The 12,338-nt window shown below is 35.9% G+C and overlaps 1 protein-coding gene across 1 annotated transcript; it reads right to left on the bottom strand.

The window, feature by feature from the left end:
* Window positions 1–260: 260 nt before the first annotated feature.
* LOC103966981 (trafficking protein particle complex II-specific subunit 130 homolog) lies at window positions 261–11,808 on the bottom strand. Its single transcript, XM_048564142.1, has 21 exons — window positions 11,455–11,808; window positions 10,458–10,687; window positions 9,628–9,809; window positions 8,772–8,955; window positions 8,399–8,489; window positions 7,288–7,448; window positions 6,598–6,687; window positions 6,291–6,452; window positions 6,020–6,081; window positions 5,775–5,865; window positions 4,820–4,983; window positions 4,445–4,658; window positions 3,773–4,318; window positions 3,455–3,667; window positions 2,887–3,280; window positions 2,719–2,809; window positions 2,551–2,635; window positions 2,000–2,189; window positions 1,412–1,710; window positions 920–1,010; window positions 261–820 (listed from the first exon to the last, which is right to left on the bottom strand). The coding sequence occupies exons 1-21, from the start codon at window positions 11,516–11,518 to the stop codon at window positions 645–647; spliced, it is 3,780 nt and encodes a 1,259-aa protein (XP_048420099.1). The 5' UTR covers window positions 11,519–11,808; the 3' UTR covers window positions 261–644.
* Between the last annotated feature and the right edge of the window lie 530 nt (window positions 11,809–12,338).

Genomic DNA, 12,338 nt, shown 5'->3' with positions numbered 1-12,338 from the left:
TATTTTTTTTCCCTATACTATACCTCTTAGTAAACAACAATGTGCAGCTCTCACAACTACAGTATTGTCAGGTTTCATTAATCACATTTTATCTGCCCTAATCTCTCGAAAACCCTCTAGATGTTTGAACAATTGTTATTGGTGTTTGTCCCTCCATGATATTTGTTTCTCTGGTTTGAGAAATTGGTGGAGAAAGAAACAAGCTTCAACCAAATCGACTTTATCCGCTCCAACAAAACCAATTTTCATTACCATTGGCATCTCTGTAATTCTGAGTCCAATATTTTCTATCAAAACAATCAATTTTACAACAGTGAACCCAAAAAATGGACGTCCTGGGGATCTCTACGCTGAATTGTACAGGAAAAGTACATATTCCCCCTGCACAAGGCAGGATGTCATATAACGTATGACTCGATGAAAACTCGAAAAACCTACCCGTTGTAAACTAATCTCAACTAAGCTGCTTTTTAAAACATCTGATAAAAAAGAAAAGGAAAAACGAGATACTGATTTACAGATTCCTGGGATATAAAAAAAGGAAACCTAAATTTTTTTCCTATAAGCATGTCCAACCATGTAGAGTGGAAATTATGACGACCCGAGACAACTTGAATACGGGAGAGGAACTGGGTTGACAGAAATCATGCCGGAATGCAAAAGGAGGAGCTCAGAATCGGAGGCAAGACACAAACCAGATGAGGCCCAGCAGGATTGCAACTTATATTCGATTCACCAACATCTGGCAGACCAAGTTGTGGGGGACGAACATAACCCGCCACTAGAGGCACACATAATATTGAGATTTCTATCCTTGAACCTGCCATCGCAAGATTTAACAGAGAGGCAATAGCTATGAGCCAGAAGATATTTTCCTAGACAACAGAAAAATATGTGGAGTTTAAGTAGTTCACAAAACCTTGCTTTGACGAAAGAGAAACATGCCCTCTTTTCCTCCCAGCAATCATCCAATTCTCAGTATTTGCACCGACTTCATATAACACCTCATCCTGATGCACAAGCACTAAAATTATTAATACACTCAGAGTCATAGTCACCTATAGTACTCCTCAGCTTTTAACGACAGTTGAAACACTTGAAGATACAGAGACTTCAGTTCATGCAGTCACGACAAAGTACAGGGTGCAACACATGTTTTTATTTTCCTTTCAAGTGAAACAACTCAACTACATACACCATACCACCTCAGGTTTCAAGTGAAACAACTCAACAAGTACACTGCAATTACCTACAATTCTAGTAGACTTAAAAAACGGTTGAAAACTGACATTAGTGTTCGTTGACTTCGTTCAGAAATAAAAGTGAAAACCAGAAAAGTCGTAAATTATCAGCATTTTAAGATTTGATAATCGCAATATAAATTGTCCAGTGTGATCGGTCTGTGACTTACATTTTTAGGAGAAACTTCATTTTCCTCAAAATCCTTCAATCTTTCAACCCTCCATTTCATAGTAACTAGCTGGCCAACCCTAAGACCACCAGAAGAGAGAGGAAGAAAACCAACAGCCAGGACTGGATCAAGCACAGGCCTTTGCAAAGCAAGAGTGCTTCTGAAAATTAAGTCCCGTCTAGCACCCTCAGACCCAGAGGATTCTGCAAACACAGGTGGGTGCGCTCCACTGGTTCTATCACCAGAAATTCCATATCTAATATTTAATATACTCTCTGACTGAAAAGCCTTAGCTTCATCTGCAGGAAAAACAAAATCGTATCATCAGTTCTGTCAAATGTACGAAAATGTGAAGTATGAAAAGATTCACAATTATATCCACATTTGCAAAATGAAATTGCAGCATGGCAGTGACTTGTTAGCGCTTGATTTACCCATAATCTTTACACAATTCCATCAGAATAAGTCCCAATCTTAACCTATTGCTGGAGATAAACAAGTGAATTTCCTTTACCATAATCAGATAGTATGGAAGCTTAGAAACATGCAAGCAAGCAAGCATTTATAACATAAATGAACAATGTGTACCTTCAACATTAGTCTTCCCTAAGCATATACTGAATAGCATTCCTGCTCTAGAATTTGGAGAAACAACTAGTGGAAAGTAGGCCGAAGTCGGTCTCCCATCACCTTGTCCAGTATTAACAAATCCATCTTGAAGATCAAGCCAAGCATCAAAGATGGTCACCGTGGCTTTCACTTCAGAGTGTAGACTGACCTGGAAGTAATCAATTAATGCAGAAGTATAAACCACCAACCTCCAAGGACTCCGCAGATATATTATACAAATAAACTTTCCTATTTAAAGGACTTATAAGTACTTATTTTGGTAATTGAAAAGCAATCTTAGTGTAACATGATAGAATGCACTCTTAAATCATATCCAGCCAATGCACAAAAGCATTACTCATGCTAAGCTAATGGGTTACAATAACTTTTTGTGGAAACAGAAACAATTTCCATGTTTCAACATATAGGATGTCACACACTTCACGTCTTATTATCTAATCACCTAGCCAGGGATGCATAAGTTAAAGTTACATACAGAAGTGTGGTTTTGAAAACCATATCACACATACCTGGAGAAGCAAAGTACCATCATTGCATTTATCTGCAACTCGTGTGCTCACATGGAAAGGATCTGTAAAATGCACTGCTAGGGTCCTGCACAAATTAATAATCAATAAAAGACATCTACAATTTTGAAAGATAAGAACAAAAAGTAGAACAAAATAAAAGAAAAATACCTCTCAAATATCTGATTGTGAGATGCACCAAATTCAAGTTTGAGTGCTATCATCCTCATTCCATCCACAATGCTCTGTCTCTGGGGAGCCACTGCATAATGCATTATGTACAGGTAAGCAGTTGGGACTCAATAGAGTATTTAAACCTAGAACATACACATTCACAACCTGAAGATGATCCTACTGCAAGGTTTTCACTGATAGCACGAACTGGAATCCATAAAATAGACGTCAAATTGTTTGCCCAATTTGGAAACTCTACTCTATCATCACACAGAGGCAACTGCTCAAAATGTTTATCGATAGCCAAAGAACCATCCTTTAGAGTACCATTACAGTCGGCCACACCAACTGAACTCTTTGATGCATCAACATAGCTCTCCATCTCAATGAAATGTGAATCTTCAATTTTAAGACCAGGTCCAGTATCAACATACAAGATAGCACCTTTGAGAGAGTAGTTAATGGGTCTTACAATAATGCCCACCCACTGAGGTTCATTTATCAGCAGAGCAGCGGAAACAGCTGCAACAAGATCAACCAGAGGTCTTGGTTTGAATACCTGAGAAAGAAAGGTTCATTTAGACGGTACGATACCCTACGTAAATCTTAACTGAAAAACTTCGTCGCAAAGTTATGTACTGCTTTTATTTACAAGTAAATTTAAAATAACAAGGATAAACTAGTATTTTGGGATATAACGGGTAGCAACAAGCTACATCTTCAATAGTTGCACCTTCAAGATAGGTCTAGGAGGCTTTTCATAACTCATGAAATCCTTGCTGTCTTCAGGGCCACCCTTGGAAAAGCTATGAGATCTGAATCTTAATTGCCCAATTTTCCCAGTGAGAACCCCCAAAACATATGAACCTGGTTTCTGGGGGGGTAAATCCAGGGTAACAGTATTCCGACCAGGCTTTAATACAATTGCAGTAGAGCTCATTAATACCTGGACAATCAGAAGTAATAATCTGTCATATCATAAACAATGTTCATACAACATTAGACCTGAAACGGTGAGATGAAAATGCATTGCAAGTCCAAGAAAGCTTACCTTAGCAACCTCATCAGTATTAAATATTGCATTCAATGTGAGACTAAATGAATCAAGAGTTATATCATCAGGAAAGCCACTCCAAAATGTTACTGATAGAGTACCAGGATCTCCATCACATAATTCTAATGGAGGCCCAGGATTGCCAGAAAAAGTAATTAAAGATGACACATCTAGGGGCACTGGTTGCTCCATTTTTCCATGTGCAAGACGAACAACCTCTGACTGAAAAGCCTGGCGTTCCCTAGTCAAAAACAAGCCTTTATCCAATGAAAGCAACCTCACGCAAGATGATAGATAGCCAGCTTGATCATTGAGTATTTTCTGACACTCTGCTAAATTGGGGAGGACTTCTGCCAATAAATCCTGCCATTCTTCACCAGCGTAAAGTGCACAAACCTTTTCATATGACTTTGCTGCCAGATCATAGTTTCCGTGCTTAAAACAGACAGATGCTATTTCTCCATCAAGAACAACTCCATGTCTTTTCCACCAGGATCGATGATAATTGTCAGCAGCCCCTTTAGTTAGTTCAAGATATTTTTGCTGTCAAAACAAGAATTTGTGTACAAGACAAAAGATCAACAAAATATTATACAGCATGCATAAAGGAACTAATAATTTGAACAATCCTCCATGAATGGTAAACTAAAAATTAGCAACTGTTCATACCTCAAACTCTTCCGTAGACGACAAAGACTTCCACAGATCAGGATTAGAAACTGTGTTGTGCAGAGCATATTCAGCAGCAACATAAATTTCAGCAAGCCTCATGGGGCGATCAATTGAGCTCTCAGAAATTCCTGGTGAAGAGTTAGTACGTGCCATAACACTTGCTTGCACTTTTTGTAACGACGGCATCTTAAATGATGCATCTGAACCTGAACTGCCATCATACATCGTGACTCCATTATCACTCAAACATGCCATTTTTGAGAACATAAAAATAATAAATGAAAGGAGAATATTTAGCAAGACTATTAAAAAACAAATTACTCTTAGAAACCGATAGCACTACATTTGCTACAATTCTTGAATTTCCATTACCCGTCAATAAAATTTTGGCGGCCATCAAACATTTCAACCACATTCCCAGCAGAAAGGGAAGCTCTCCTCCGATTAGCCTCACGTAACAGTAGAGAAGGTTCAAGAGGCAATGGTTTTCTCTGAATACCAAAGTGCTTGAACGGTGGAGTTGACTGTAGAATTACCTGCAAAAGATAAATGACTAACTTTTTTTGTCAAAAAAAGAAAGACAAAAAGAAACGAAAAGTTAAGGGGCAGAAAATGCTTTTGCATTGCATGAAACTCAACAAAAGCCAACTGAACAGTAAAGAAAAACTAATGGCAACCGTAGAAGATAATCATCATTCATCAATAATCAAAGGTCTAATTTCCTATACACCACCTTTGTTTACCCCATGTAACAAACACGGCACTAATACTGTTGTAGTAGTTTGATAAAGGTGCTAACTGCTAAATCATGAAAGCCACTTAACTATTTAGTTAAACTCCCAATTATAAAGATATATTATGAAATTTGAGGGATTATAAGATCTACTATGAAATTTTCATAAAATGGGTGAAATATTAATTTTCATCATTTGAAATTAATTCTGATGTTTTTTTGTTATATTAACACCGCAATCTACAGTAAAAATCCAAGGGATAAGAATGTCACAAATCTGTAACAGGGAGTGGTTGCATAATGCCTTTTAGCATGGCCAAAACTTCATACCACATGACAGGTCAAATAAGAAGATAAAAAGCATGAACAATAAACAATAAATCCCAATATTAGACTTTAGAAGTTTATGCTGATTTGTATTTTATACTAATGTAGGCTGGACAGACATAAATTGATGCAGTCTCAATTAAAGAAATTTACACCTAGATATTTTACCCGGAACTATATTAACATATTAGCTAATGTTAGCTAGTCCTATTAAAAAACAAAAACTTTAACTAATCCAATGCTACATTTACTGTATTAAGAACTTACCTTTTCTTTGGCCAGCACCTCAGATGAAGCATCAGGTGGAACTGAGGGCCAAACTGCAGGCTTGGGCCAGGGAAGCATGCTGAGTGAAGCACTGTTCAATGAGTTAAACGGAAAGAAGGACAATTAGTTTAGAAAAAAACATCTGCAACTTTTAGGTGCAGTAAAACTAATTCCAATGATTACATGTCCAAGCTTGTTTCTAGAATGCTAAAAGATGTTCTCATCTTTAAAGTTTCAATTGGTACCTGTTTCCAGGACTCCTTTCTATATTCGTCCCATATCCAATTAAATATGCAAGCCTCATGAACTGTATAAACATACAATACAGCATTTGATTATTAAAGTGCATGCATGTTAAAAACAAAGTTTCTAGTCAATCTTGATTCTCAGTTGAACAATGGATTCAATTTCACTTATATCAATGCACTCCAACAAAGGCGTATCAAGGGATTAAAGAACAAAACAAACGATATTTTTGAGTTCCTCTATTGCAAATGAAACACAAGGAACTTTTACCTTAACCCTGCATAATGAATAAAGGTCGCCTTGAAGGCGGTAGAATTCTTTTTCTATATCAGGTGCTGCAAGTCCATCCTTATAATGTGAAGCAGTTTCATTGACTAAGGACATGCAAGCCGTTATCACCCACACTTCACGCATACAAAAGGGAAGAATACTCTGAGAACAACTCCAAAACAGAAAACAGGAAAGGTAGGAGAATGAAAAGAAAATAGAAAAGTCAGATATGATCATTCATACTGAACTTCAAGATATGTATGACATTACGTTAAAAACACTTTTAAACAAAATGAATACCAGATACCTCATGTACAGCCAGAGACTTTGAGAAGCTTATAATGAATGAGTATCCCCTTGATGCAACTTCAAACGGGCGATTCAGCTTGAATAAAAGCTACATTTAACCATCTATTAGAGATGAATTTCAAATTTTGTTTCAGCAAAATAGTAAGTCAATTTCTGCGTAAACTAGATTCTGAAGGCACCACCATTGTTTTACTGAATGGTCAGATTATTTTTTGATTTGAAGTAATGGTCAATGAAACTTCTTATATGTCCATGGTAAACTTGTATTCATCACTTGCACCATGTGGTTAACGTAATTGTACACTTAAGTTCCAACTCTTCAACTTTATCAATATAACAGGCACAAGTTTCAGTAGGGAGTATTTGACATCTTATGTTAGAGAGAGAGAGAGAGAGAGAGAGAGAGAGAAAGAGCACTATAGTATGAAAATGTTGAATGACCTTATCAAAGAACTTATCAACATATATGTGAAGAGTTAATCATAGAAATGCATTTTCAATGAGACAGAATGGAACAACAATTTACTCTAGTATGCTAAATGAAATTTTCCCAAGTAAACTAAAGGATCCAGCATCCAAACAAGCAGAAAATTTGAAAGTTTGAAACTAATGACATCACTGCATAATGTTAATTCGTTTTTTACTGATTTAAGGTCACAGGCTTGAATCAACTGTCTGTCTCACATACCTTTGCTTGGCAGGCAAACAGATACTGTCTAAATTCAAATTCTCTAAATGAGTCATCTTGAACAATTTGTGTCAATGATTTCTTTCCAGAATTGAGCAATGCTGCCTGATCATCACCATGGTCAACTCCTCCAAAGTCCTTCCGTTTTCCAGTCATTTCAACTGCATCAGATGAAAATGATATTGGTCTCCAGAACAAAAAAGAAAGAGAAAAGGTCCATTATTGATCAAAATCTTATCATTTAAAAGCACTACGCTTATAATGGAATCACGATTTTCCAATTTTCAGTTTCCTTCAAAGTGGAGCAAGAACGTACAAGCACACATTCAAGATCTCCCACTCACCGCTGAGTAGACAATCATTTTCACCAATCATTGGATCAAAATCAAAATGCTGACACTTATTCAAGAAGAAAAAGTCTTTACTGAGATTTGTATATTAGGCGATGGATTTTAAGAAAATGAATTAGAGCATGGTATGGATTTTAAGACAATGAATTATGAGCTTGGCTCCCAGAGAATATGGATCAAAATTGCGTGCATGTTTGTCTTCGTGTTTATGACGTAGATTCTTGTTTCCCTTGAGGAGATATGAACAACTACAGGATTGCAATAAGCAATTAACAGAATCATTTCAACCAAACTTCACAGCACAATACTTAAGACATGAAGTAAAGATTGAAAAAACAAACTGGTTTAGTGTAAAAAGATACACTCATTAAGTATTTTTTTTATACCGGAAACAAACATTTGATGAACATCCTGTAGTCATAGAATGAAAACAATGAATGGATCACAATATAAAATGACACGTACAGCAGTCAATGGTTGCTCATATCTACAACACAAGGTACCCAATTCATAAAGACCGCTATACCTTCATAAAGTAAGTTTCAAAATACAGTTAGTGTTTCACAAAGTAACACTAACTATAAGTGTTAAGAACTTAAAAAAATGTAGAAAAATAAAAGTTGAAAAGATCCCCCATGCATGTACTTGAAGGCGGCATTTGTATTTCCATGTCAAAATAGTATTTTCATTAAAAACATATGTAGAAATCATAACAGGTATCTCAACACTAAAAGTGATAATAACATATATGCGTAATGCACCTGTTTCCAAATAACAAATTTCTAGTTCATCATATTCCCGTAAAGAATCTTCATGAAGATGAGCCATCTCAAACATAAAAGCCAAGCTTTCCTGAAAAGAGAAGCAATTATGGTAAGATGCCAGAAGATGATTAGTAACTTGAATTATATGGATCTGAAAAGACAAAGGTTTGCGGTACTTGTGCCTCATATAATTGCCTAAAGTAGGATTTTAAATGTACTTTTATAATACCAGATAAGTATTTAGTACACTTTTCAATACAATTGATTTATGCATGAAATCCACATTCGAATCAACAATCCTTTAAATCCTCTTTGCCCAAAGCAGCTTAATAAAATTCTTCTAGTAAAAATTGATAAAAAATGGAACTACCTTCAGAATAAAAAAATTGCAGAAGTTCCAAACTGGCATGAAGCGTTGTTCACTGAGCTTGCGTATCTCGTCCTCATAAAATTGTACACGCCTATCTAATGTATTTCTGATGCACTCCATTGTCTTGGATTCCAAGTCTTCCCAAAAATTTGCGTCAGGAGAATATAGATCGAACTTGCAGCACCTGAGCAAAGCATATTATGATAAAGTAACATGACGTTAGGTAAACTGAATTTTAAACAAATATATCAAAATATTATTGAACTTTATATTATAACCTGTACAATTATATTTGATAGTCTACTCATGTTTTATGGTAGACATGATACCATATGCAACTTACTGAAAAGAAATGAAAGACAATTTTATACGTATAGGTAACTTTAAAACCCAACCCAATTATGATTATGCTGGTGAGCTGATCAGTCTACAATACTTGATGAAAACAAGATGCTTGCCAAGTTCATCTTAACAACCTTCAAGGAAACAGATGAAATCGACATCAACAGTCTTTACCCATCTCTGCCTTTGGCTAAAAAGTGTAAGTATATGTTGTTATCAATTTAATATCAACATTGTCAAATTTGTATTGTTATAGACGAAGTATCTCAATATCACATGTTGACTTAATTAACAACAAAGCAGATGATGTAAAGCTTAAGTATGGTAAAAAAACACCAATTAATCTTCATATTAGAATTTTGCTCTCTGGAACACCTAAATAGAAAGAGGGAGGGGGGACTAGGAAGGTGATCATTTTAGTATAAAATAATCACAATACTAATTTCTCAATACTACTCAATCGACCACTTGAAAAGAAAAAAAAAATATTTGATTACAAAAGCAATAAACTCACCTTTCTCTCTTCTTGGAACTGAAATCAACTTCAAGTTTGGCATATACTTTATTTGCCAATTTGGTGGCTTGGTCATTATTCGGGTGAGCCTTGGATACAAAAACAATAAACCATTCCCGTTCATCATTTTGGACAATTAACTTTAGGCGTGGTTTAAGGATGGTCTTGAACTCATCAAGATCCTAATGAATGAAAACAAAAGACTGTTAGTATCAGATGAGCAGCATACAATCAAACTGCACATGGTTTAGTCTTATGATTACCATAATACTACCAGCACATGAAAATAATAATATTGATAGAAAGATGTGGAACTAAACAACTGAATGACACTAAGTTTTATTGCTACAATTTCTTATCAGAACCTAACAAAATGCTCAAAGAGAAAGCTAGTTACTTTTCCAGTTTGCATAAGTTAGTAAGCAAAGTACCCTTTACAACCATCTAGTAGGAAAGCTATATACAAATCTGACTTCTGACAATTAATATCATAATGTAATAGAAGTATAGTTGGCATTCTTCATATATATAAAAAAAATTTAGAAAGAGACAATTTTATTTAGTTTTCTTTTTACTGATAACTCGAGGTATCAAGATCCCCAATACAACTAATCCCAAAGGCATGTCTAGATCCTACAACCAGAATGGCTGGTACAAACAATTGGAGGGTTTCCCCAGAGGGGTGTATGAATTGAACAAGAGACCTTTGTTTACTAGGCTTCTTATCTTGGCTCTTCCTAAGACTGGACTAAAACATGGATACAGATATAATACATTGGTTATGAAATAATAACATCAAGATAAGTGAGGTGAAGGAAATTGTGTCTTACCTCACAGGTGACGAGGACTGCAGTTGCATATGGTTCTCGAAACCAAAATAATGATTGCTCTTGTGGGAACCGGCTACGAAGCCTCGAATCTGTGGTTAGTATGAATTCAGCAGGGAAATTCTCTACAAACACAGGATTACGGGTCTTGTTATTTAAGCAAGCTCTTTTGAATGGCAAGTGCTCCTCAAACCCATTCTTGACAGTAGGCCACAAATCGCTCACATCTTCAACTGCAAATGAGCTCATGGTTAAACTGTTAGATGTGAACACGAAGCAAGGCCAATGACATAAACTACTACTGCAGAAACACACATTAGCCATCTGTTTCACTACTTGTGAACTCAATACAGACTAAGAGCATGACTGGAATATTAGCAGATATTGTCGAGGGATCGGTAGACTAGCCATTTGGCTGTCCATGGGTTCCCACATTAAGCATAATCATATACTTTTGTAAGATAAGCATAACCATATATGGCTGATAACATGACAATGTATGATTACAAATAACTAAATATAAATTGTCATTAAACAAATGACTAATGCCGCATGAGTTGTTCAGTAAATTACACAAATCCAATAAATGATTTCTTGTTCTGGAAATACCGAAACAACAAATTTCGCACATTGTGCAAAAATTCATTCCCATTTCCGGACATTCAATTGAAGAACTACTTGTTCCCAAAAACACTCCGAAACTGACACACTAAAGGCATCATTTTACAAACACTAGGACGACAAAATTTGCATTTGCTGCATCACTTTAATAGCCAATTAGCTATCCCTATACTTTAACAAATACGAACATGTACTACCAAATAGCACAAATTAACACCTTTAATTACGTACAGAGGTCCCCAAATCTCAATCAAGAAGATCAGTAAATTCAAATGCGTAATTGATTAACAAAAAGGTGAAACAAGAATGATTAATTTGAAATTACAGAAGAAAAATGGAACCGGAAAATTGAATAGGAATGTCGAATTGGGAGATTTACCTGCAATCACGAGATGATCAAGGGAATTCTTGATCGTCTGGAACTGAGCAAGATAGTTCGCCATGTTCGACCTCGATCTATAGCAGACGAATACAATTGTTCATGATCGATAAAGAGAGAGAAAGAGATCTATACGTCCATGTAGAGAGAGAGAGAGCTCTGAGTGAGGTGGTGGTTGTGTGGGTTTGCTCTCTCACTGTGTAACTGGGGAACTAGATCGAAATTCGGTAATGCAAGCCAGTACTTCCGTTTTTTGCGAGAAATTTTTTATTGTGACGGAATACGATGTCGTGGTAAATTACACGTAACTACCTTAATTATTGAATTATTAACAGTTTTATAGCTCGTGTTTAAAATGTTTTAATCTCATATCTTATTATTAAATTTGTTGCAATGTTTAGCTTTTATCAGCTATCAGTCAATTAATCTGTTACATGGTGATGTGGTTTAAGACGGAACCATTTTTTATTAAAAAATTATTAAAATCAAAATTTACCCTAAAAAACAAAAAAAATACCCAAATCACCATCTTCCCCGACCCCTTGCCTGCACTCCAGATCCCGCACTCATCCTCCACCTCCTCCTCCGCAACCACCCTCGCACCCATCATTTTCCCTCTCTTCAAATCCCATCGCCGACTGGGGCTTTCGCCCCACTGCCATTTCTTCAATTTCTTGTTCTTCACCATTTTTCTAAGAAAAACCACCAAACAAAATTGCAAAGGGAGAGTTCCCGAAAGCCAAAACGAAGAACCCGACAAAAACAAAACCCAAAACGAAAAACACAAATACAAACCCAGAAAATTCAAGAAATTAGAGAAATTAAATTTTCTTTTTTTAAATTAGAGAAATTAAAATTTCAAAAATCCAAGAAGTGGCCATTTG

Source organism: the organism of the source record quoted next, unplaced genomic scaffold, assembly GCF_019419815.1.
Source record: "Pyrus x bretschneideri cultivar Hongxiangsu unplaced genomic scaffold, Pyrus_bretschneideri_v1 Contig38, whole genome shotgun sequence".
Classification (NCBI taxonomy): domain Eukaryota; kingdom Viridiplantae; phylum Streptophyta; class Magnoliopsida; order Rosales; family Rosaceae; genus Pyrus; species Pyrus x bretschneideri.
The sequence above is the reverse complement of the archived record's forward strand: the minus strand, read 5'-3'. Positions and strand labels throughout refer to the sequence as shown.

What these genes read in the sequence shown, in the direction of transcription:
- LOC103966981 (XM_048564142.1), bottom strand. Translation starts at nt 11,518, where the DNA reads ATGGCGAACTATCTTGCTCAGTTCCAGACGATCAAGAATTCCCTTGAT. An exon ending in AATTTGTTATTTGGAAACAG is followed by an intron (nt 7,449 to 8,398) that starts GTGCATTACGCA and finishes CATCTGATGCAG; the next exon opens with TTGAAATGACTGGAAAACGG. An exon ending in AGTCTCTGGCTGTACATGAG is followed by an intron (nt 6,453 to 6,597) that starts GTATCTGGTATT and finishes AGTTGTTCTCAG; the next exon opens with AGTATTCTTCCCTTTTGTAT.